Source organism: Podarcis muralis, chromosome 17 (assembly GCF_964188315.1).
Source record: "Podarcis muralis chromosome 17, rPodMur119.hap1.1, whole genome shotgun sequence".
Classification (NCBI taxonomy): Eukaryota; Metazoa; Chordata; class Lepidosauria; order Squamata; family Lacertidae; genus Podarcis; species Podarcis muralis.
In genome coordinates, this window is record NC_135671.1 from 24864096 (window position 1) to 24891308 (window position 27213).

The 27213-nt window shown below is 45.4% G+C and overlaps 1 protein-coding gene across 14 annotated transcripts in view; it reads left to right on the forward strand.

The window, feature by feature from the left end:
- The window catches only part of ELAVL2 (ELAV like RNA binding protein 2), a 159898-nt gene that overhangs the window by 106689 nt on the left and 25996 nt on the right, over positions 1-27213 (forward strand). For all 14 annotated transcript variants that reach the window (XM_028712028.2, XM_028712029.2, XM_028712034.2 and 11 more), the window contains one exon: positions 24050-24153. In XM_028712028.2, the coding sequence (XP_028567861.2) occupies positions 24050-24153 (104 nt within the window). The remainder of the gene's footprint in view (positions 1-24049; positions 24154-27213) is intronic.

Sequence of the window (27213 nt, forward strand, 5' to 3'; positions counted from 1 at the left end):
TATGTGTATATGTGCATGTGTTTGTGTGTGTGTGTGTGTGTGTGTGTGTGTAATGTAGATGTACACATGTATATGTATACATATGTGTGTGTGTGTGTGTACACACACACACACACACTTATATATATGTATATAAGAGAATGTCCAGTAGCACCTTAGAGACCAACTAAGTTTGTTCTGGGTATAAGCTTTCGTGTGCATGCACACGTCTTCAGATACTTAAATTTGCATTGCGTCTCGTTATATTGTGTGCAAAGTAGCTCAGCTCTTCCAGAACCGTTACCCCAACTTCTGTACCTCCATGGGGGCCAGAGTATGGATGTCTATACTCAACTATTAGCTAAGATTATCATTCTTTCCTACTCGGCTAGCTCCCCTTGTCCTTAAGGGTGAATTTCAATCTGCATGGTCTCAGGCAGTTACAACTGAAATTTTAGCTCTGGGTTTTCCCCTTGATCATTTGCTCAGAATGGGTTTTGGTCAGGCTAAACCAGCCACCAGGTAGCGTATGACTGACCTAGAATGCCAAAGTGATCTGGGTAGGCCTCACTCCTTTATTGTCAGTGATTGTAGCAGGTACCATCCTGGATTAGTATAATATATTGACTGATAAGACAGTCCTAAGTGAGAAGGGTTTCCTTTCTGACAGATAGATGACCACCTAGAACCACTCTTATGTCTGTGATTTTACATATTTTTTTCCTCTTTTGAGCTTTTAAATTTTGCCATTGGTGTTCACTGTCTTGAGATTGGTCATTGACCATAATAAAATGACTTGTACCTCTATGGAATGGTATGCCTTTGCGTCCCATGGAATTGCTGAAACTTGACTCTGAAGATGACTGAGGTTCATCAGAGATTTATGGACTGAGAAGGCAAGTCCATTCAGTAATGTGCATTATAAAACCTTCCTTTTTGTCATTGTTCTGTGTCCTTAATTGATGAAATTCGAATGACCTGATATTTAGGCACACAGGGCATGAAGTAAACTGCTCACATTTTTCATTAACAAGTACAGTGGTACCTTGGGTTACATACGCTTCAGGTTACAGATTCCGCTAACCCAGAAATAGTACCTCGGGTTAAGAACTTTGCTTCAGGATGAGAACAGAAATCATGCTCCGGCGGCGCAGCAGCAGTAGGAGGCCCCATTACCTAAAGTGGTGCTTCAGGTTAAGAACAGTTTCAGGTTAAGAATGGACCGCCGGAATGAATTAAGTACGTAACCAGAGGTACCACTGTATATAGCAAGTTCCCATGCTTTTATTAAGCAAGATTGGATAAATTGGCGAAGGGCAAAGTCTGCCCCTTGATAAACTTTACTTTGAGCCTAACTTTTGCATAACTTTTGCACTGTCTCTAGGCTATACTACTTCAGAGTACAGGTGTGTGCTCACATAATGGAATAATGATAATAATAATAATAATAATAATAATAATAATAATAATAATAATGTAGTACTTTGCCCATCCGGCTGTATTGCTTAGCTCATTGGAAAACTAGGTCTCTGTCTGCCGCTTTGAGATTGTTCTGTTCCACACTTCATCTCTTCTTAATACTAAAGAATTGGGGAAGATGGCTGCCACTTTTATTTTTATGCCTCTTTTATGAGACTATAGAAATGGGATCTGAGGGTTTGTGTGAAGGGTTTCCCTTGGAATTCCCTGGTCACTTTATGGGGCGAATTCACGATTCACAGGCTGGCCCTTACCTGTTAGTTGTTTGGCACAGAAAGAGGAAACACTAATCGTGTTGCTTTTGCGTGATGATGTTTAATGCAGTAGTGGGAGCTTGCGCAAGTTGCAATGATATGGCTGCATTTCCACATAACATGACAACGTGTAGTTGATGTGGCACCCTTGAGATGCCGTAGAAGTTCGCATGCACAAAGGAAGTCTGGAAAACACAGTATCCCAAGAAATCTATTGATTGTTCGAAAATAACTTTCATCTGATTTCCAAAGACTTGACTTTCTAAACAGTGAATATTTGCAAGATGCAAGAATGCTCCCAAGTGCCTTCTTGGTTACAGATCCCACAGCGCTCCTTGGTTTTCCAGGGAGCTGCTGCAAATGATGAATCTGATCGGATGCCTGCTATAGAGCACAAATGGTGTAAAACTCAACACAGAGAATAGCAAACATGGCACTGTTACGACTGTTTCTCAATAAAGCTTTACAGTGGCACACCCTGACACACCCTAGTATTTCAAAAAACCAAGGATCATGGCGGTGTTTGTGTGGAGAGTATGGCGCAGCAACTCAGCGTCCTCAGTGGTCCTGACATATAGGGAAATGGGAGAGACAAAGACAGAAGAGAGGAAGGAAGCAGACGGAGAGAGATGCAGGCAGAAGAAAAAGCCTGGATCTGGAGTGGATCAAGCAGAAGATCCATTCCAGCCATTTTCTTCTGCCTGCCTGTCAGTCTCATGACTCACCACCTTTTTGTGGAGAGAGATCTAAGGGGCTAAGGGACTGCTTTCGTGACAAGCAAGCGAAAAGGAGCCAGTATGTTTATTACATAAGTAAAATTTAGTTCTTCATTTAAAAAAAAAGTTTAGTTCAGTTTTAGTTTCTTTAGTTTGATAAATATTCACCTTAAAAAAAAATCATTGGCTTCATTCCCTAATTAAATGCATTGTGCATGACTACACATCCAAAACCAGGGACTTGTTCATTTCTCTTTTGTCAACAAGGCCTAAAAAAATCCCTGTTTCCACTAATTTCATCTGTTCCTCACACTCCCTTTCTGACAGAAGTTCAGTTAAGGGTATGTGAATTGCCTAGAAACTGAGGTCCAACTCCTAGGGTCTTCTGGTGGTTCCCTCCCTGCGAGAAGCAAAGTTACAGGGAACCAGGCAGAGGGCCTTCTCAGTAGTGGCGCCCGCCCTGTTTAACACCCTCCCATCAGATGTCAAGGAAATAAACAACTATTAGACTTTTAGAAGACATCTGAAGGCAGCCCTGTTTAGGGAAGCTTTTAATATTTGATGAATCATTGTATTTTAATATTCGGCTGGAAGCTGCCCAGAGTGGCTGGGGAAACCCAGCCAGGTGGGCGGGGTATAAATTTTATTATTATTATTATTATTATTATTATTATTATTATTATTACCTGTCCAATATCTTCAGCAAGTAGTCTACAATCTCCTCATCATTCTCTTAGCTCATATTTGACTCCATCCTCATCCAACTGCATCTCTAGCCAGTTTCTTGTTTGTTGTATTTAAATATGTTTTATTGTGGGTTGCATGTCTTTAGCGATATGCTCCTTGATGATGATGATGATGATGATGATGATGATGATGATGATGATGATTGTGTTTGCATCCCTTGTTGTCTGCCTGGCTGTGTGTGTGCATGCCCTCCAAAACTGTATTCCTTTTCATTCTCCTCATTTGAGCAAGTCAACTTCCATTTTCTGAAGGATACCTTTGCCTGTAATAGATTCCTTGACTCTTTTTGTTAATCACATTGAAGTCCTCTTGGGTTTGGTGGTGCCTTTCCAGATTGGAGTTTATATTCTAGCCGAGCTGTAATTGTGACTTTGAATAATTCCCATGCATTCTGAAGAGATCAGCTTCTTGACTTCCTTTCAACTTTTGTTTTACCAATCCCCCTCATTTTTGAGATGTTTCTTCTTTGGAATTCAAATGTGAATGCGCCAGACTTTCTTGGCAGTTGTCCACTTCCATACGCATGTGTGGAATTTGTTAACAATTCAGCCTTCGTGTTGTACGGTTTTGGGGCTTTGTCTAGCAGGGGGGGTGTTTCGGGGATGGGAGTCACTTTTCAAAGAAGCGGATCACTTCCAGTTGGTCCAGGCTCCTTAGTTTTTTCTTAATAGTTTCTTTAAAACTTCAAGTCTCAACCTGAAAGAGAGTTTTGAAAGGATCTCTCCACCCCAGGTGAATGGGCATCAATATGGCAAACACAATTCATTGTAAGCAAGTCTATAGTGAGGCACAGTGAAGCAAAAAATATATATCTTACTTTCACATAAACGTGCATGGGGTCTGAACTGCGGAGGATTGCCCAAAGTTTTACAGCTGGGGGGAGGGGGAGAGAGAGAATTGCCAAAAATCGCTCACACACAGCATTGACACTGACAATCCCCGGCAGCCGACAATCGCCCACTTGCCACAGCGACAGCCAATCGCAAACAGACCCTTTCCCAGCAAAAAATCTCTTACCCGGCTGAGAAAATCTGTCCGCTGGCAATCGTGTGCAGGGCTGTCTTTAGTAGACGTGGTGTCGGGATGCAAATATCTGCCCAGCGCCCCCAAATTACCACAGATAGTGTGTGGGGGGGGAAGCTGTGCACTGCGAGCCATTGGGGGGCCCACAACTTTCCCCCATGCCGCTGCGGGAGAGCAATCCTTGCAGAAGCTTGGGAGGGAAGCTGTGTGGCGGCCAGGCATAGAGTTGGCGGGGCGCAGCTTCCATCCTAAGCCTCTGCAGGGACCGCTCTCCTCCCACTGAGGCTTTGGAGGTTAGCTGCATGCCCGCCAGCCATATGGTTGACAGGGCGCAGCTGGCAGACATGCTGGGAAAGGGGAGGCCGCTGGCAAAGCCGCGCAGCTCCCCCACTCGCTGGGCACCCCTGAGAGGCTGGCGCCCTGGCGCAACGGACCACTAAGCCCTATGGGAAAGACGGCTCTGATCGTGCGCATCCCAGAACAGCAGCCGCCAATCGTGGCAGCCAGTCCAATGCTTTTGGTGTGCGTGTGGGAAGGATTGATTTGAAAGCTTCCAATGGCATTCCTTCATCATGCCACCCAAATGATCAAGGGGGTGGATCACGAAAGGTTAGGGCAGGCACCCCCAAACTCGGCCCTCCAGACGTTTTGGGACTACAGCTCCCATCATCCCTAGCTAACGGAACCAGTGGTCAGGGATAATGGGAATTGTATTCCCAAAACATCTGGAGGGCTGGGTTTGGGGGTGCCTGGGTTAGGGCATTTGAGTATCTTTAGAGAAAAGGTAAGAGGATGTGTACTTGAAGTATCTAAAATTACACATGGTGGAGCAGTAAGTGGAAATAATAATAATAATAATAATAATAATAATAATAATAATAATAATAATTTATTTCTACCTCTCCCATCTGGCTGGGTTTCCCCAGCCACTGGGTGGCTTCCAACAAAAGATACATTAAATACATTAAACCTCAGTCATTAAAAACTTCCCTAAACAGAGGGAAATCTTTTCTCCCTCTCTCTGAACGCTAGAGAGAACCACTGAGCATTGGATGATTCAATTCAGGCAAGAGAACAGACCTTCCTCACACATTGCACATCTTCTCCCAGAGGAGCAAGTAAGGGCCACCAGCTTGGATGAAATTAATGCATGGATGAGACTAGTTTGGAGGACTGTTCCAGAAACCCCTCCTTACATTCTTCACTCTCTTGCACAAAGTCACGAAGCTTGTGCTTCAGGACGGTTTCTGGCTTCTTCACTGGGTGGTTTTCAGATGAGAAAACAGCCTCATAGACGCGAGGCCTCGTCATGTCCCCCACGTATTGAGTGTCAGTTGGCAGAGGTCCTTCGGTATCTTCTGGCTGGCAGTGGCAACACGGCGTGAAGAAGATCCGCCAGTCTGTCTTGTGCAGTTGCTAGCTGTCTTCTCTTGATCCCCAAATAGCATAGGAGCTGCATCCCTATTGCAAATTGTTCAACCAACCAGCGGCGTAGCGTGGGTTGTCAGCACCCGGGGCAAGGCAAGTAATTTGCGCCCCCCTAACCCGGGGCAAGGCAAGTAATTTGCGCCCCCTAACCCGGGGCAAGGCAAGTAATTTGCACCCCCCTAACCCCTAACCTGCCGCCGCTGCCAGCTTCTTCTTGCTGCTGCCTGGGCTGGGGTATTTACGGTAAGGTCGCGGCGGCGGCGGGTCCGTGTCAGGTGATCTGAGGCGAGTTGCTGTGGGCGCTGCCGCCCAAACGACACCGCTTGCCCGGAGGAGGAGGAGGGCAGAGAAGCGAGGAAAATGCAACATGGCCCATCAGCTGCAGCAGCAGCGGCGGCGGTGGGGCTGTGAGGAGGGGCTTCCTGGCGCGCCCTCCGCGGCGAGCGCTGAGAGCCGCTGCCAGCTCGTCGGTTCCGCGAGACATGGGGCTCTGCTACAGCCTGCGCCCGAGGCTCTTCGGCGACTCCGGAGGCGGCGAGCGCCCCCCCAGATGTTGTGCCCGGTGCAGCCGGGCCCCCCGCACCCCCACGCTACGCCACTGCAACCAACCAGCCAACACCAACACTTGGCTGTTGTAATTCTAAATGGCTTTTCTGTCTGTAGCTGAACCTGCACATTTTAGTTATAGATGGGTAGCCGTGTTGGTCTGCCATAGTCAAAACAAAAAAAATTCCTTCCAGTAGCACCTTAAAGACCAACTAAGTTAGTTCTTGGTATAAGCTTTCGTGTGCATGCACACTTCTTCAGATACACATTGAGCCGCATGAAATGGAAGTCCTGTGTATCTGAAGAAGTGTGCATGCACACGAAAGCTCATACCAAGAACTAACTTAGTTGGTCTTTAAGGTGCTACTGGAAGGAATTTTTTTTGTTCTGCACATTTTAGTTTTTGTATCGTTAATATACTCCCTCCTCTTACTTGTTCAAGTAAAGGTGCAATTGGGGGGGGGGGTGTATAATTCTTGATTTTGAAGAGGTGGCAGAAAATTTATTAGAGCAACTGAGGCTCATTCTAATCTTACTTAGCCTAGCTCAGGGGTTGGCAAAAATTTTTAGCCACGGACTGGTCCACTGTCCCTCAGACCTTGCGGCGGGCTGGAGAAGTGGCATGGGGGGGGGCTGGAAGAAGAGGCAAGAAGGGCAAGCAGTCCTATAATATCGTGATAAGTGTTTCAACAAGGCAATATACCTGTGAACAAGAGGTGGAGACTTGACAGCTTTCCAGGGGGGTAGCTCAGCTGAACAGATACTTTTCAGATAATTTGTGTCTCCTACTTTTTCTCTCTCACACAAACCAGCAAACTCTTTCAGCTTCACCTGGTGTCTTTCCACTTAGAGCTCAGCTAATTATGCAGAGCCTGCTAACAATCCAGGAGGGACCCCCCACGGCTAGACACAATCAAAGATACAGCAGCAAAGTAAACGAAAAAGTAAAAGCACTGGAAAGCACTTCCTTCCTTCACACTCACCCCCGCCGGTAAAAAAAAGAAGGGGAAGAGTTTTTATTTTCATTTTCTGCTGGTGTTTATGTTGTAGCTTTCCTCCATATTAAGAAAAAATGGTATTTTTTTAATTTAAAGGAGTCTGTCTTTTTGCTTGGGACGTGGGTGGTGCTGTGGGTTAAACCATAGAGCCTAGGACTTGCCGATCAGAAGGTCGGTGGTTCAAATCCCCACGATGGGGTGAGCTCCCATTGCTCGGTCCCTGCTCCTGCCAACCTAGCAGTTCAAAAGCACGTCAAAGTGCAAGTAGATAAATAGGCACCGCTCCGGCAGGAAGGTAAACAGCGTTTCCGTGCGCTGCTCTGGTTCGCCAGAAGCGGCTTAGTCATGCTGCCTACATGACCCAGAAGCTGTACACCAGCTCCCTCGGCCAATAAAGCGAGATGAGCGCTGCAACTCCAGAATCGGTCACGACTGGACGTAATAGTCAGGGGTCCCTTTACCTTTACCTATCTTTTTGCTTGCTTGCTTGTCCTGCTTCCCTCCCTTTGATAAAAAGGGAGAGATTGGTGGGTTTAGGGCTTTTTGGGGGGTGGAGGGGAGAAGATTTAGCTGGCTGCCTTATGTTGAAATGGGAGTTTCGGTACTATCTGAGAATGATGGGGAAGGTGTTTAAAACTAGATCCATCAGTCAGAATGAAAGATCCCTCATCTCTTCACACCCTTCTCTCTGTTTCCCTCATCAGCTTGGCCTCCCTTGTAAACCAGCAAATTGGAAGTGGTCACTTTTCAAAGTGCTGCATTTTGGAGGCACACCCAAGTCCACAGAGTAGTTCAGAACTTTAGTGGAGCCCCTGATCTGACTTGAGACACCTTGTTGACTGGCCAGTCCAACATAAGGAAAAACTCACCTCAATCATCCCATTCACCTTGTCATTGAGGATGTACACAGAGCTAGTACAGATGTCTTCTACAACCCGAGCTGGGCTACAGTGAGGGCGGCCAATCCTTGCCCAGGTGGTCTTCCTCTGTTCCGCCCACCAAGAGTCTTTGCTCATCGCATCCAGGGGTGCCTTTTTTCAAAGAGGGCCATATTTGATGAAGTGGACGTGCATGAGGGCCAGCCAAAGTTGTTGGGGGCCAGATTAAATCAACCGACAGGCCAGATTAGGCCCCTGAAACGGACTTTGGACATTCATAGTCAGTTGTAGAGCAAAAATGAAGAAAGCTAGGAGTTTCTTTGGGATGTGTGATCAGTGTAGACTGTTGTGCTACATGGAATGTGGTCAGTGGATCGCCCAACATTTGGGGGCTGCATTGGGAAGGAATGTACTCGTGAAAGTACTGAATATTCAGCCCTGGCGAATGTACAGAATATTGCGTGTACCAAATATTAGTATTCCTTAGTACCGCCGAGTTCAGTTGCTTTCACTGGCTGATGCGGTGATTGTTTCATCAAACGTTATTTCAATAAATATTCAAACAATGGGCAGAACACTGTGTTTTTGAGTAGGTTTAATAATAATAACAATCCAGAAATAACACTTTTCCTTGACCATCACACTGGTCCAAAACAAAAGTAGCTGATCCAATAACCTTTTTTAAAAAAGTTATGAATTTCTCATGGTGCTATTTTTGCCCCAAGTGATGAGTTGTACATAAGGCATTCCATGCTCCTAAAGTGATATATAAATTCAAAGTTTAATATGCAACTTAGTTTTGTACCTGTTTGCATTCCCCAACCCCTTCTCATTCGCACTTTTCCAGAAAGCGGTATATTTCAAAATTTGGAGAGATGTTTCCTCTGTTGGTGCAAACGGTCAAAGTTAATGTGTGTATGTGTTTTGTTTTTGTTTTGTTTTTAGTAGATTACTCTAGTTGATCAAAATTTAAAGCAAATCAATGGCTATTGGGTGACTTCGTACTTCCCCAGCCAATCTCATACTCTTATTACATAAGATTGCCTGCACTTAGCACCCCCCAAAAAGGATGGACTTAGAAGTTTTAATAGTTAAATAAAACATTGCGTGCTCAGAGTTTAATATTTATTGATGAAATACTGTATAAATAAATTACCTGCTACAAGAAAGCCTTCTTTCCTCACTTGTCAGATCTTTAGCTTTGACTATGTTAAGAGTTTAATTCTGAAGCTTGCCACTGGAATATCTTTAGAATGGCTCCATTAACGTTTACAGTTTCACGGTTTGGGTTTGTAATTTCTCTCTCTCCAAGTGATGCAGCATTCTTGTATGATTCATTATGCATGTGTTTTTCCTGTAGCTGTTAATGGGGAAAAGCAGCAATTTGCTAGGGGTTTAGAATGTGTAAAACTTTTCCAGTTTCTGAATTCATAATTCATAATTTGAACTGCGCCTTAATTGTCTGGTTTTTAAAAAGGCCTCCTTTCACTCTCAAATGTGCAAAAAGCAAACAATAGAAATACACACACACTCACACGCATGCGTGCACACACACTTTAAACATCTGTGCTTAATGGTATTAATGGCCTGAAATTTTGTGTCTGGCATTCTGAATTGCCATGTTTGTGCTTGTTCCTTTTTACTCACTTCCTTTCTTGAGTGCCTTGAAGCTGCTTCTGTTCTGGTTTAGTATTTAAAATGGGGGAGCGTGGTTACTCTGGCTATGCATTAGAGAAAGCGCTCCACCTGCCTTTCAAAGTCCAGAGTCAAAAGCATATTAAAATGATGCTTTGGAAGAAATTTTACCATTGGATTTTTGGGTAAAGTGAATTATGTATGGGGTATGTCAGTTTCCCCTTTGATCTCCCTACATTCCCTCCTTGCTGTATGCTTCTCAAATGTCATTTTGGGTGGAACTGGCATGGGGAATTCTGCCTTTTCAAAGGAGTGGCTCGTGGAAAGAGCAGAGGAAGCTGGTTTGTCCTAGTATCCTATGATTTGGTTTTGTGCTGTGATCTTACCTGCATCCAGTAAGTTTCGCACATGAATATTTAAGAGCTTGTTTTTGTTTGTTTTTTGCTTATGCCTGTGTAGCAAAATGGATTGTTCTAAAACAGGGGCCAGCAAACTTTTTCAGCAGGTCTCTGTTCCTCAGACCTTGTGGGGGGGCTGGACTATATGGGGTGTGTGTGAACGAATTCCTATGCCCCACAAATAACCCAGAGATGCATGTTTAATAAAAGGATGCATTCTATTCATGTAAAAACACGCTGATTCCCGGACTGTCCGCTGGCCGGATTTAGAAGGCGAATGGGCCGGACCCGGACCCCGGGCCTTAGTTTGCCTACCCATGTTCTAAAACATTATTAACGTTAAGTTTTTAAAAAAGAAAGAAAAAGTTCAGGGGAGTTTTGAAAGCTGTGTGGTTTGGTTTTGGTTGAGTTAGGTTAATTCCTTAGCTCATGAAGATTCTATTTCCGAAGTTGCAACGATGATTTCACCAGCGTGTGTACTTCATTGTGTTCAAATTCTAATATACAATAATAACTCTTGACTCATTACAGCTGACAGTCTGAATGATTTCCCTGTTGTTTACTTGTCAAAGGCTGATATTGTTATAATTACCAAGCATGGGAAAGATAATGGCATGGATGCATACCCAGATGAACATAATTTACTTAACTTGTGCCTTTAGACTTGAGTGCACGAACTCGTTTTTATTTATCAGAAACGGAAGAAAACCCTATTGGTAGCAGAGAGGCTGCTGTATAATCCTTCACATCCCTAAAGTATGAAAATGAAGAAATATGTTTAAAACTTTACATTTGCCTCAGGCAATTCAGGTCTAATTTGATGCATCTCATTTTCTTTATCTTCAATAGTTGCTTCCCTTTTCTATAGTGATTTAACAAATCTCCATCTTTCTATCTCAGAATTAAAGTTGAATGTTCTGGGGTGTGCAGGTTAGTTGTGTAAATTCTCAGTTCATCTCTACTCCTGCTTACTTTACTTACTTTGAGCTTCCTGGCAGAAATATGCTCTAGTGGTGAGGTGGGCAAGTTTTTTGGGCAGATAAGACTTTAAAATCTCCCTGATTTTTTTTTTTTGGGGGGGGGGGTGAGGGGGAGATGGTGGCTAATGGATTGAGGTTGAATCTTGACAAGGCAGTAGTACTGTTTCTGCGGGACATGGGGTGGGCAGGTGGGGGACGACTCCCTGGTCCTGAATGGGACCAGGTGCACAGCCTGGGAGTCATTTTGGACTCTCAGTTGTCCATGGAGGTGCAATTGTCCATGGACAATTCTGTGCCCAGGGCGGCTGTCTACCAGCTCCATTTGAGACCCTACCTGCCTGCGCCCTGTCACGCCAGAGTGGTACATGCTCTGGTTATCTCCCACTTGGACTACTGCAATGGTCTCTACGTGGGGCTACCTTTGAAGGTGACTTGGAAATTACAACTAATCCAGAATTCAGCTGCCAGACTGGTGACTGGGAGTGACCGCCAGAATCATATAAGTCATCCTAAAAGATCTTCAATCGCTCCTAGTACGTTTCCGAGCACAACCCAAAGCCCTAAATGGCTTTGGCTCTGTATACTTCAAAGAGTGTCTCCATCCCCATTGTCCAGCCCAGACACTTGAGGTCCAGCTCTGAGGGCCTTTTGGCGGTTCCCTCCCTGCGAGAAGTGAAGTTACAGGGAACCAGACAGAGGGCCTTCTTAGAAGTAGTGCCGGTCCTGTGGAATGCCCTCCCATCAGATGTCAAGGAGATAAATAACTACACAACTTTTAGAAGACACCTGAAGACAGCCCTGTTTAGGGAAGCTTTTTCATGTTTCATGTTTTACTGTGGTTTTATAATTTGCTGCAAGCTGCCCAGAGTCAACCCAGTCAGTATATAAATTATTAGTATTGGTATTAGTATTAATTGTTTCATTGCTCCTGCTTTGTCGCTTTCAGAGCCTGCCTCTTTCTGCACCAGTGGTCAGGAGATGTGACTCCAGTTTAGAATTTAAGATGCAACAACAGCTTTGTTGATAAGAATTTTAAAATATCCGCAATGGATTAAAACGTAACCACTAAATTCCTTTCCACTGGTGTAGATTTATATTAATCTGAGACACTGGAGCACTTTCCTTAAATCTTTCTTAGCACCTGATGAGTTGTCTTCCTATTTAAGGTGGGTCCACTAGCTGTTCATAGGTATTTCTGCTGCTATCACCCCCACCCCATACCACTGAGTGGTAAATTGGACAATCCTCACATGGACTGCCTGTTCCAACTCCTAAACCTTGAACCCATGATGTCCATATGTGAGGATATCCTCTTTTATCCTGCTAAAAATGGCTCAAGGGACTCCCAAACTCCACTCATACCTTCCTATGCTTTGTGAAGGTTCTATTTAACCTTCTGCATTTGTTTTAACCAACATTTGTACTGTTTTTTTGGTGTGCTTTTTTGTAACCTGCCCTGGGACCTCCTGGTGTCGTGCAGCTAAGAAATCTAATAAATAGTAATACTTCTACCCTTGCCAGTATGGTTTTGCTGAAGAAACCCCTTCAGCCCTGGCCACTGTAAACGGGCTCTTGGGTCCCCAAATATTGGCAACCAGAATTAACCCATGCTGGGTTGTTGGTGCTGGACTAAATGCAACAGGAGGAAGAGAGCAAGTTCCCTTCTCTTTTTATCATTGCATAACTTTGTAGCGACGGGGACCCGTGTGGCGCTGTGGGTAAAACCTCAGCGCCTAGGACTTGCTGATCGCGTGGTCGGCGGTTCGAATCCCCGCGGCGGGGTGCGCTCCCGTTGCTCGGTCCCAGCGCCTGCCAACCAGCAGTTTGAAAGCACCCCCGGGTGCAAGTAGATAAATAGGGACCGCTTACTAGCGGGAAGGTAAACGGCGTTTCCATGTGCGGCTCTGGCTCGCCAGAGTAGCTTCGTCACGCGGGCCACGTGACCCGGAAGTGTCTGCGGACAGCGCTGGCTCCCGGCCTCTAGAGTGAGATGAGTGCACAACCCTAGAGTCTGTCAAGACTGGCCCGTACGGGCAGGGGTACCTTTACCTTTACCTTTAACTTTAACTTTGTAGCATCTCTTCTTTCCCCAGGTGAGCTGGGTGAAAAAGTACTTTCCCACTCAACTCTTCTGTGAGAATGGGGAATGGAATGGGATGATGATACACACACACACACACACACACACACACACACACACACACATATATATATATATACACACACACACACACACACACACACACACACACACACACAGTGGTACCTCAGGTTAAGTACTTAATTCGTTCCGGAGGTCCGTTCTTAACCTGAAGCACCACTTTAGCTAATGGGTCCTCCTGCTGCTGCCACGCCACCCGAGCACGATTTCTGTTCTCATCCTGAAGCAAAGTTCTTAACCTGAAGCACTATTTCTGGGCTAGCGGAGTCTGTAACCTGAAGCGTATGTAACCTGAAGCGTATGTAACCCGAGGTATATATATACACACACAGGGAGAGGGGGGGGAGAATATGATATGAATCTAATTCGTTCCAAGGGTCTGTGCACACCCCCAAAATTTCGTAAGAAGAGGTGCCGCTTCTGCGCATGCGCGCACGGTGAAACCTGGAAGTATACACTTTTGGGTTTGCTACGTTCGCAACCCGAAAGTTACGTTACCCAAAGGTAATGTAACCCGAGGGTCCACTGTGTGTGTATCTGCATACACACACACACACACACACACACACACACACACACACATACACACAATCTTGCTCAACAGAGTAGAGTTGAACATGCATTTTCCCTGTGGGTTGATCCCCTATAGTTTTACCTCCTTGGTACTTGGATTGCTGTGACTGCTGGGGTGCTTTTCTGATTACATATAAGTGCTTTACTAGTTGCACCATTGGTGATGGATGTTTGGTTGGTTGGGATCTGGAATAGAGATCTCAACAGTGGCACCTCTACCCTCTGAGATCAGGCAAGCGCCTACTTTGAGTTAGCAAAATTTGTGGTTCGTTGGCCCTGTGGATGATCCCAGAGTATGACTGGCCGATTTAGACATGGAATTGACAAAACGATTTATTGAAACTTGGAAGTATTTTGTTAATACTTTCCACAGGCTTTGTATTATATTGTGCTTTGTGGCCAAAGGGTGGGGTATAAATTCTTCAAATAAGTCTTCTGCATTTAAACCATTTAAAATGATTTAAGAATAGCATTAGAAAGCAGATGGCAACCGTCAGTATAGCTCAGACATTGTCTTCCTCTCTCACACCCACACTTGGTGTTTTTTTTCAAGGAAAAGATGGTACACATCCTGTCCCCCACTGCACCCTTCCATCGCCATTTGCCCCCTACCTGCCCCCTCTCCCCTTGTGGCAGCAAGATGGTGGTGGAGGGAAAGAGGGGACAGTATGAAAACATTAGGATTGTCCCAATAGTAGGGAGACGCAGAATAGAATGGCTTCTATGTCCTGTGGGCCAAAGTTGTAGTGTTGGGTTCACAAAAGTTGTATATTAGGTAAAGCAGCAGTCTTTTCTGAAAGTGATAAAGTTAAGTACTGATACATAGCCAGACTCCTAAAATTGCTAAGCAGTTAATTGAGAACAAAAGTTATTTCATGCATTTAAAGGGGGTATCTCGGAAAAAAGTGCTGGGAAAACAACAAATAATATTTTTTTTGCCTTTTCCCCACATTGATTTTGTTTGCTTTTAAATGTGTCCACTTGAACCAGGATTTTTTAAAAAGGGGGGAACCTTTGGCCAAACATTCATTTTCAAACGTTTTGGTTTGAAAGCTTAACCAGAGATTGGGGAATTTCATTTCCCAACTATAAATGACTTTCAGCTTGTGCTATATGACAAGCGATGCATTATTAATGTCCCAATCTTGGAAATTCTCTTCGTAGCAAAGGTTTGAAATTGAACGTCCACTGGCAAAAGGTTTTTCACTGATCCACACTGGACTTCCAACGATGCATACCCCTTTGAGATCGTTTCAAATGAAATTTGTCGGATTAAAAATAGTAGCTATGCAACACTTTGGAGGAGAGAGTTGCTTCCCATATTACTTTTCTAAGGTGTGAGTACGTTAGGCGGTATCTAGCTAACTCATTCCATCAGTGCAAGGATTTCCGCTTGTTCAAAAAACTTCCCCTTTGCACTCCCTGCTCCCTCCTTTTTTTTTAAAAAAAAAAATATAAATCTGTTCTGGGGGTTCCCTGATCCTTTGGAACAGATTTTTTTTGGAGGGCGGGAGAAAGTTCTGTTGTGAAAGTAAAATCCTAAACTCCCTTCGCTACCACGATCCCTTCCTCTCTGCTAACATGTCATCAACTTCCAGGGGTGGGGTTGAGCGATATATTGTGATATATCACCCAAAAACGATTTGAAGTGCATCTCGTGATTTCGGTTTCCTTCTTTCTTTAAAGATTTACCACTGTGTTAGCTTTCATGGATTGCATCCGTTTCGTGAAGTTATTATCGTTAGTTGGTTGAGAGAGTGAAAGGTAAAAAAATAAAATAGTGGGTCCAGTTGGCTGAAAATACCATCAGCCTTGCTTTGCAAGGCTAACTGCGGGACTAGGGCCAGTAAGCACACAGCCATCAGAGGCCAAGGCATGGGGAGACGCAATATTCAGAGGACAAGCATCTTGGGATGTAAACAAGTCACAATGACAATTGTCAGTAGGTTTTGGCGTAGGCCTTGGGTGTATACAATGGTACCTTGGTTCTCAAATGCTTCAGTACTCAAACAACTTGGAACTCAAAGACTACAAGTAAATGTTCCGGTTTGCAAACCTTTTTCGGAAACCGAACGTGCTCTGTTTTAAGTGTTACGCTTCCAATATTAGTGCCACACTTCCATTTTGAGTGTTACGCTGAAGTCTGTCTGTTTTTGCTATGTATTTTGCGTTTTTGTGGGTCTTTTTTGTGACTGTCTGGAACCCAGTTCAGGTACTCATTGATTGATTGATTGATTGATTGATTGATTGTGTGTGACTGCAGTACATTGTTTATTGCTTTCATTTTATGGACCAATGGCCTTGTTAGATAGTAAAATGCATTTTAAGTTGCTGTTTTAGGGGTTGTTTTTAAAAGTCTGGAACGGATTAATCCGTTTTGTATTACTTTCTATGGGAAAGTGTGCCTTGGTTTTGGAATGCTTTGGTTTTGGAACGGACTTCCAGAATGGATTAAGTTTGAGAACCAAGGTACCACTGTATACTGAATCATCCTGGCTGTCTGATGGTTATTTGTTTGGCAGTCAAACCTGGGTTATGGATCACCCGATGATGATTGCTACACACATGAGGAACAAGGATATAGTTTGAGTGCCTCACTTGTAGTTCTATAAATCATTTAATGTGCCAACACAAATGGAAGTTATTAAATTTTCAGTTGTTGTATAAGGGATTAATATTTCGACCGGAATGTAATTGAAATTAATAAGATTTTGGAACGCAGAAATACAGGAAATCATCAAACCCTCGATTCTAGCACGGGGAGGGTGGGACCTAAATTATACAATTCTGTATTTGATTTATTGGTATTAGTAATTGTATTATAATTTGGGGTTGTTATAATGAGGCTATTATTGGATTGTACATTCATACCTCATGTTACGTTTGCTTCAGGTTATATTCTTTCAGGTTATGTCCCGCGGCGACCTGGGTTTCGCCGCTCGTGCATGCGCACAAGCTCCAAATCACGCCGCGCACCTGCGCAGATATGGTGCTTCAGGTTGCGCTCTTTTCATGTTGCGAACGGGCCTCCGGAACGGATCCCGTTTGCAACCAGAGGTACCACTGTAATTGAAAATAAATAAAACTTATTATAAAAAAAGATCACCTTATGACGGACATCAGTTCGGGGCAAGCCTTCCAAGCTCACCGTCTTGGGTGGGGGTGGGGGGCTGCTTTGGCCCATTAACCCCTGTCTGGGCATCTGGACAGAAGCAGCTCCCCCTGATCCCCTTTAAGGGGGCACCATGAATCCTTGCATAAAGAGAATGTCAAGTTAAGGGACGCGGGTGGCGCTGTGGGTTAAACCACAGAGCCTAGGACTTGCCAATCAGAAGGTTGGTGGTTCGAATCCCCGCTACAGGGTGAGCTCCCGTTGCTCAATCCCTGCTCCTGCCAACCTAGCAGTTTGAAAGCACATCAAAATGCAAGTAGATAAATAGGGTAAATGGCGTTTCCATGCGCTGCTCTGGTTCACTAGAGTAGTTCAGTCATGCTGGCCACATGATGCGGAAGCTGTACACCGGCTCCCTCGGCCAATAAAGCGAGATGAGCGTCACAACCCCAGAGTCAGCCACGATTGGGCCTAATGGTCAGGGGTCCCTTTACCTTTAATGTCAAGTTATTCTATGATAACAATAATGGAAATGTTCAGGCTAACAGCTGGGTATTCTGAGAGATCAGAATATTCTCCCACTGGCTTTTGAACATTTCCATGCCTGATTTTCCAAGTTTACTTTTGTTTGTCCTTTTGCTTTATAGAATGACCTTTTCATTTCTTCTGGAACAATTTCTTTTTAACCTTGAAAGTTACAATCCGCCAATGTTAAGAGAAGGGGATAAGAAATGGCCAACATTGCTCCGGTTTCTGCCCTTAGCACAAGGGGAGTGGAGCAAATAATTTTGGAACTGAAATCAGTGCTTTATGGAAATGCAAAGAGCTGCAAATGTTGTAAAAAAATGCATTTGTGCACATGTACACACACTTATCAGGGACGCGGGTGGCGCTGTGGGTAAAAGCCTCAGCGCCTAGGGCTTGCCGATCGAAAGGTCGGCGGTTCGAATCCCCGCGGCGGGATGTGCTCCCGTTGCTCGGTCCCAGCGCCTGCCAACCTAGCAGTTCGAAAGCACCCCCGGGTGCAAGTAGATAAATAGGGACCGCTTACCAGCGGGAAGGTAAACGGCGTTTCCGTGTGCAGCTCTGGCTCACCAGATGCAGCTTTGTCACGCTGGCCACCTGACCCGGAAGTGTCTCCGGACAGCGCTGGCCCTCGGCCTCTTGAGTGAGTTGGGTGCACAACCCTAGAGTCTGTCAAGACTGGCCCGTACGGGCAGGGGTACCTTTACCTGTACCTTACACACACTTATCACAGCATTGGGGGAACCTGAAGCTCACAGGCAAAATTGTACCCAGCAGTGGTCGCAATTGAGTCTATTCGGCAGATTTTCCCCAAACCACACCTACCTGTTTCATAACTGATGGTGTATGTCAGGGGTCCGCAAACTTTCAGCAGGGGCCGGTCCACTGTCCCTCAGACCTTGTGGAGGGCCGGACTATTTTTTTTGGGGGGTGGGGGATGAACGAATTCCCATGCCCCACAAATAACCCAGAGATGCATTTTTAATAAAAGCACACATTCTACTCATGCAAAAACACGCTGATTCCCGGACCTTCTTGCGGGCTGGATTTAGAAGGCAGTTGGGCCTGATCCGGCCTTAGTTTGCCTACCCATTGTGTATGTGATGTCAGGTAAGGGCACGGCTGCAAAGAAGCAACACGAAGCCTTGAAGTCTGCTTCCGATTGTTCCTCAAGGAGTCGGGGAAATGCTTCTTTTGCCTGTGCAGCTTGAAATCAAGCCTCGCGAACAAAGGAAAGCTCTTTGCCAGGTGTCATGGCGATGTCAGGTGATTCCTTGACAGTTTCATCGCTGTGCTCTTTGAGGAAAATGGTTTGCATCCTTCCTGTTTGGACTGGTTCGTACTAGAATTTTGGAACTTTGCACCTTGCTTGTCTGTGGCATTGAGCATAGTTGAGGACGTTCTTGGATCATAACTGTCAACGTTTCCCCTTTTTAAAGGGAAATTCCATTATTCTGAATAGGATTCCTTGCAAGAAAAGGGGAAAGTTGATAGCTATGTCTTAGATACCTGCCTCTTTGCCCACAGTGTAACAGTGCTGTTGGATCTGGTATACAGCCGTTTCTGGCAAGGTTGAATGCCTAACTCACATTAATTTAATTTAATTTCTTAGGTGCCTACTACTAAAAATAGTTTTGAGGTGACTTACAATATTATATATATATATATATATATATATATATATATATATATATATAATACACCGTACTTCACAGTGGAATATGCATGAGCTAAATCGACAGTGAAGTGCTTTTCCTGAAGAGACATTGATCAAATTGGATTGCACCTCTACTTTAAGATTATACCGTTACCTTAAGTTTAGCGATGCACTTGGGGGCGAATAATGTGTCCTTCCAGAGAATGGCTCCTGTCTCGTTCTCCTTTTGCTAGCAACCACTGGTTGTTCGTTGCCATTTCAGTTCCCTCAGCAAATGCTAGAGCCGTGGTTCCCAAACTTTTTTCTCTTGGCCACGCTTTCAGAATAAAAATTTGCTTCGTGCCACACAGAATTTTTCAGAGATAAGAAATACCCTGGGGGGGGGGAGAACTCTTAGCAATGCTTGATTTATATGGGTAGGCAAACTAAGGCCCAGGGGCCAGATGCGGCCCAATCACCTTCTAAATCCGACCTGCAGACTGTCCGGGAATCAGCGTGTTTTTACATGAGTAGAATGTGTGCTTTTATTTAAAATGAATCTCTGGGTTATTTGTGGGGCATAGGAATTCGTTCTTTTTTTCTCTCTCTCCAAAATATAGTCCGCCCCCCCTCAAGATCTGAGGGATGGTGGACCGGCCCCCTGCTGAAAAAGTTTGCTGACCCCTGATTTATAACATAAAACATAACTACTTTATAATGTTATCATCCAAAAAGTATGAAACAATGTAGCTACAGTGGTGCCCCGCAAGACGAATGCCTCACAAGATGAAAAACTCGCTAGACGAAAGGGTTTTCCGTTTTTTGAGTCGTTCCTTAAAACGAATTTCCCTATGGGCTTGCTTCGCGAGTTTGGTCTTGCGAGTTCTTGCGAGTTTGTTTCCTTTTTCTTAAAGCCGCTAAGCCTTTAATAGCCGCTAAACCGCTAATAGCGCTAATCCGCTAATAGGGTTGCTTCGCAAGACGAAAAAACCGCAAGACGAAGAGACTCGTGGAACGGATTAATTTCGTCTTGCGAGGCACCACTGTACATAAGAACATGAACCATTCCCAATATATAATTTTAAACGACGACTAGGATTGTCCTCAATATCACTTAGAGTCATAGAATTGTAGAGTTGGAAGGGACCACGAGGTTTGTCCAGTCTAACCCCCTGCAATGCAAAAATATTTTGCCCAACATGGGGCTCAAACCCACGACCCTAAGATCGAGTCTGATGTTGTACTTACCTGAGCTACATAGGCACACCTCCAATACTCTTGTTCTCATTTTGAAAAAAAAACCTATCCATATTCTGCAAATAAAAATAATAATTTTGATACTGTACTGTACTATGTTGAAATATTTAAATGTTCTATTGATTGTTTTTGAATCTTCCCACCCCGCTTTCCATGCTCTCCTGCCACACCAGGGTGGCGTACCACACCCTTTGAGAACCACTGTGCTAGAGCATACTTTGCGTGTGGGTTAAACCACAAAGCCTAGGACTTGCCGATCAGAAGGTTGGTGGTTTGAATCCCCGCGACGGTGTGCGCTCCCGTTGCTCAGTCCCTGCTCCTGCCAACCTAGCAGTTCGAAAGCATGTCAAAGTGCAAGTAGATACCTTCTGGCAGGAAGGTAAACGCCGTTTCCGTGCGCTGCTCTGGTTCGCCAGAAGCGGCTTAGTCATGCTGGCCACATGACCCGGAAGCTGTACGCCGGCTCCCTCGGCCAATAAAGTGAGATGAGCACCGCAACCCGAGAGTCGGTCACGACTGGACCTAATGGTCAGGGGTCCCTTTACCTTTACCTATGATTGCAATGCATTTTTGTATTCTTGTGTATTTTTTCACACTATATAGAATTGTTAATCTCATTTACTATGTAGCTGAGGCAGGAACGTGCCGTAGGACTCTTGGGAGCCCCTTTCTGGTGGTAGTCCTTCCATCGGCGCAACCACAGGACCCCGCCCCATCCCTCTAAACAGCAGAGATACTGGGCTGCTTCCCTCTGCTCCACATGTAATGTTCCTGCTCTGTAGCATCTTTCATGTCTGACTTTATGTCACCATCAATATAATACATATTAATAGTTTATAGGTCTTTTATGGTGACAGTCTGCTTTCCTATTTGCTATGCTCACAGGTAAACAAAATAGCATTTGATACAATGGTGGCTCCCACTGGTAGAAAGAAAAGGGACTACAGTGGTACCTCGTGGGATAGGATCCGTTCTAGAGGCCCGTCCGTAACATGAAATGCCCGCAACTTGAAGCGCTGCAGGCGCGCGGCACAATTTGGTGCTTCTATGCAGGCGCGAGCGGCGAAACCTGGAAGTAACCCTCGCAACACGTCTTACGGTTCTCTGGGATGAACCCTCCAAAATCATATTTTTGGAGAGTGCAGGAGACATTGGGGAGAAAGAGGGAATTGATAATAATAATAATAATAATAATAATAATAATAATAATAATAATATAATTTTTTATTTATACCCCGCCCATCTGACTGGGTTTCCCCAGCCACTCTGGGCGGCTTCCAACTGAATATTAAAAACAGTACAGCATCAAACATTAAAAACTTCCCTAAAGAGGGCTGCCTTCAGTTGTCTTTTAAAAGTAAAATAGTTGTTTATTGCTTTGACATCTGCTGGGAGGGCGTTCCACAGGGCAGGCGCCACTACCGAGAAGGCCCTCAGCGCTGGATCTGTGTCCGGGCTGAACGATGGGGGTGGAGACGCTCCTTCAGGTATACAGGACCGAGGCTGTTTAGGGCATTATAGGTCAGCACCAACACTTTGAATTGTGCTCGGAAACGTACTGGGAGCCAATGCAGATCTCTCAGAACCAGTGTTATGTGGTCCCGGCGGCCACTCCCAGTCACCAGTCTAGCTGCCGCATTCTGGATTAATTGCAGTTTCCGGGTCACCTTCAAAGGTAGCCCCACGTAGAGTGCATTGCAGTAGTCCAAGCGGGAGATAACTAGAGCATGCACCACTCTGGCAAGAGAATCCGCGGGCAGGTAGGGTTTTAGCCTGCATACCAGGTGGAGCTCTTAGACAGCTGCCCTGGACACAGAATTAACCTGTGCCTCTATGGACAGCTGTGAGTCTAAAATAACTCTCAGGCTGCGCACCTGGTCCTTCAGGGGCACAGTTACCCCATTCAGGACCAGGGAATCCCCCACACCCACCCGCCCCCTGTCCCCCCAAAACAGTACTTCTGTCTTGTCAGGATTCAACCTCAATCTGATGGGAACATGCATGTGTCCACAAGTAAAAAACCAGTGTACAGTGGTGCCTCGCAAGACGAAAAGAATCCGTTCCGCGATTCTTTTCTTCTAGCGGTTTTTTCGTCTTGCGAAGCAACCCCATTAGCGGCTAAGCGGATTAGCGCTATTAGTGATTTAGCGCTATTAGCGGCTTAGCGGGCATAGCGGCTAAGCTGTTAAAAGGCTATTAACAGCTTAGCCGCTTTGAAAGGGGGGGGAGCGGGGGGGGAAATGGCGAGACTCGCAAGACGTTTTCGTCTTGCGAAGCAAGCCCATAGGGAACTTCGTCTTGCGAAGCGCCTCCGCGACGGAAAACCCTTTTGTCTAGCGGGTTTTCCGTCTTGCGAGGCATTCGTCTTGCGGGGCACCACTGTATCAGAAAGGACATACACGCTATGCCAACTATCAATATTTATTATATGCGACTGTAGCCTAACATGGAAGCTACCGTATTTTTCGCCCTATAGGACACACTTTTTCCCCTCCAAAAATGAAGGGGAAATGTGTGTGCACCCTATGGGGCGAATGCAGGCTTTCGCTGAAGCCTAGAGAGCGAGAGGGGTCGGTGCGCACAGACCCCTCTCGCTCTCCAGGCTTCAGGAAGCTCTGCGCAACCCTAGGGAGACCGGCGCGACTTCCTACCAGGCTCCCTAGGCTTGCGGATAGCAGGCTGTTCTGGGGGCGGGGGAAGCTCGGGCTTCCCCCGCGCCAGCCCCGCGGCTGGGGGGGAAATAATTTTTTTTCTTTATTCCCCCCCCCCCCCAAAAAAAACTAGGTGCGTCCTATGGGGCGGTGCACCCTATGGGTTGAAAAGTACGGTAATTACATAGTAAGCAGGTACCTCTCACCAGCCTCCAGGTGTTTTTGCCTGCCTGGAACGCGATGTTGACATTCAGTGATGCCTCATGGCTGCAAGGATGGAGAAAAGTCTGTGTGTGGGTGGGTGCCCAACTCCTCCGATGTCTGTAGGGTCTACAGTGGTACCTCAGTTTAAGAACTTAATTTGTTCTGGAGGTCCGTTCTTAACCTGAAACTGTTCTTAACCTGAGGTACCACTTTAGCTAATGAGGCCTCCCACTGCCGCCGCACGATTTCTGTTCTCATCCTGAAGCAAAGTTCTTAACCTGAGGTACTATTTCTGGGTTAGCAGAGTCTGTAACCTGAAGCGCGTCTGTAACCTGAGGTACCACTGTACTGTATTAAGTCATATGGATTACTCCACTGAGAAGGCAGTCTGAGGGAGAAGGCACTGGCCTCTGGTTAAAAATGGGACCCCCACCCTGATAGAAAATGTGTTTCATATCTCATGAGAAGAGCTCACCCGCAGAAAGCTTGGATCCATTTTCCCAGGCTCCCTGAATAGAATACCTGTCTATATATCTAAGTGTATTTGCTGTATGCTAACTTGTGCTTCAGAAATTCCAAGCGTTGTGTACCTGCATCTGTTTAAAGTTTTGTGACAACTTGCACTATTGCTGTTCTTCTGACAATAGCATAGTTTGTTTGCATGCTTCAGTGAGTACTTGGGAAGTAAATTAGTTGGCAACTATAAATTATTTTTAAAGTTACTTAGGCTGTCTTTTATTTTGTCTTCAGTGTAAAATAGCTTATCTACCTCTTGCTAATAAAGGGTTAAGATACAAATGTAGTTGCTTGCATCGTTGGGTAATAATATTTTTCTTCCCCTTTCTCTTTTTTCTTTTTTTTACAATCAGGACAAAGCTTGGGGTATGGATTTGTGAACTACATTGACCCTAAGGATGCTGAAAAGGCGATCAATACTCTGAATGGATTGAGACTTCAAACCAAAACAATAAAAGTATGTAGAATTTTTATGGGGGAAATTAAGTGCTACTGGAAGACAGTGCCCATTGCTATTTGTTCTATGTGTTTCCAAAGGCTATACCTGTCTTTTGAATTGGTGGTTTATTCACAAGTCTTTAATTCCTGGGGCCTATACTACTAGTTTGCATATGCAAGGATATTCAGGAGAAGTTTTTACCTCCATAGCAGGCATTTGCAAATATTCTAAAATGGCATCCTTACACTTGGTAATTTACATAGTGTTCTAATGTATAGATGCTAGGAGAGGATAATGAGTTTAACCACATTGCCGCCGCATAATAGCCGCACCCCCTTTTTTCCCAAGCCCTGAAATCGGCCCCAAAGTATTTACTGCATAATAGTTGCAGGGCAACTTCTGAAGCTCTGCTAAGCCTCAGGTCCCCTTCGTTTCCTCCTCGACCAAGAGCTCCTGGGGGAGCGGAGCAGGTGGGAACCTTTCTCCCCATCTTCCTTTTTTTTATCACCATTTTGGCAGAAACCAATGCTGGGGTCAGCTGGGTTCTATGGGCCACGGGAAAATGCGGCGGGTGCTAGCAGACCTGGCTGCAGGTGGTGCCATCGCTGCTCGTTTTCTGTTTCCGCGGCTTTCCTTGCTGGAACTTCCTGTCCGAACTTGCAGCAGCTGTTCCATTCTTGCAATGCAAAGTATAGAGTGGTTTTGTTCGCCGTAGAGATTCCGTTAGACGAGGGACGCCTCTTGAGTCAGTATACTGAACAAGAGAAGGGAGGCTTTGCTTTTACAGAAAGGTATTTCCATACAGAAAGTCTTTCCATTTCCTCTCCCTGCGGTCACTTCAAGTGGTGTGTTACAGAAATACACCCCCTCGGATCCACCTGCTATCATCCCCACTTTTTTCCTTGTATGATGGCTGCGCCCCCTTTTTTTGAAAAGAAAATTCAGCATTAAAAACAGTGCCATTATGCAGTGAAATACAGTATATTTATTAGATATGATCCTTCCTTCCTCACATTTGTGAATTCAGCAGAGTGCACCCCTTTGCATCTTAAAAGGGAAGCTTAGATAGGCCAATTGTAGCCTTTCTGTTTACGTAATCCAGGATGATTTAAGGTATTTTCACCTTAAAGCAATAATCACACGAACAAATCATGTAAAAGGTAAAAATTTACTCATTTACTCACTCAGGATACTTGTTAAAGAGTAACAAGTACAGCAGCTTTGTTCTGGAAGGCTTAAAATGGCAATTCAGTTGCAAAGACATGCTTAAAAGGTAAAGGTAAAGGGACCCCTGACCATTAGGTCCAGGCGTGGCCGACTCTGGGGTTGCGGCACTCATCTCGCTTTATTGGCCGAGGGAGCCGGCATATAGCTTCCGGGTCATGTGGCCAGCATGACTAAGCTACTTCTGGCGAACCAGAGCAGCGCATGGAAACGCCATTTACCTTCCCGCCAGAGCGGTACCTATTGATCTCCTTGCACTTTAACGTTCTTTCGAACTGCTAGGTTGTCAGGAGCTGGGACCAAGCAACAGGAGCTCACCCCGTCAAGGGGATTCGAAACGCCGACCTTCTGATTGGCAAGTCCTAGGCTCTGTGGTTAAACCCACAGCTCCAGACATGCTTAAGACTAGCTTAAAATGGTTTCTGAGCAATGGAGTTCAGGCATGCAGATGGTTCTCACATTTATGGCTTGGTGATGAGAGGACAAAGTGCAGAGAGGAGGTGGCCTGGCCAGGTGTGGAGGTTATATGTGGCTATGCCTTCCCCTCCAAACTTACTGGGGAACTGTACACTTCATGCGCCTATCTAGCAAACATGCGTGGTCGGTTTGACTGCATTGTAAACACCCCCACGAGCGTGTTACTGATACTGAGGGCCACCTTCCTTGAATGTGCTACGCTGTTTTGCAATCCATTCCCGGGAATTTTTGCCCGGTTATTACCTGGAGCAGGGGACAGCAAACTTTTTCGGCAGGGGGCCAGTCCACTGTCCCTCAGACCTTGTGGGGGGACCGGACTATATTTTGAAGAAAGAAAGAAAGAAAGAAAGAAAGAAAGAAAGAAAGAAAGAAAGAAAGAAAGAATTCCTATAACCCAGAGATGCATTTTAAATAAAAGCACACCTTCTACTCATGTAAAAACACGCTGATTCCCAGACCACGGGCCAGACTTAGAAGGCAATTGGGCCGGATCCAGGCCTTAGTTTGCCTACCCATGACCTGGAGCCAAGCACGAAGCTTTCTGAGTACAGTGTGTTTGCGTGTTGCCTGCAGGATGCCACCATTTCCTCTTCAATGCATATAGTGGCCTTGGCAGTGTGGTCATGCTTGTGTTCTCATCAGGACTTAAACTAAAACTTTGCCTTAGTAATTAACCACTTCCTCCTCCCTGCTGAGGGACGCGGGTGGCGCTGTGGTCTAAACCACTGAGCCTCTTGGGCTTGCCGAGCGGAAGGTTGGTGGTTCGAATCCCCGCGACGGGGTGAGCTCCCTTTACTCTGTCCCAGCTCCTGCCAACCTAGCAGTTCGAAAGCACACCAGTGCAAGTAGATAAATAGGTACCGCTGCAGCGGGAAGGTAAATGGTGTTTCCCTGCACTGGCTTCCATCACAGTGTCCCGTTGCGCCAGAGGCGGTATAGTCCTGCTGGCCACATGACCCGGAAAGCTGTCTGTGGACAAACGCCGGCTCCCTTGGCCTGAAAGCAAGATGAGCACCACAATCCCATAGTCGCCTTTGACTGGACTTATAACCGTCTAGGGGTCCTTTACCTTAACCTTTACCTTCACCCTCCCTGCTGATCATGACATGGCAGCATTGCACTGCGTGCCTTCTGATACAGTGATGGAGAAGAGGGAATCTTGATGGAGAAGATGGACTTGGTGCAAAGACCTCAATGCTACATGAGACGTAGAAGCCAGAAGGCTACTTTTTAGGCATCCCTGGACCTTGGCAGATTTGATGCACATGGTCACCAGACTTTAAACAGTGAGATACTATGCTTTCTGAAGGGAAAAGCATAACACTGGGTGCATTTTTAGTCACAACCACACATTGTGAAGTGAGGTGGGCAACCAGA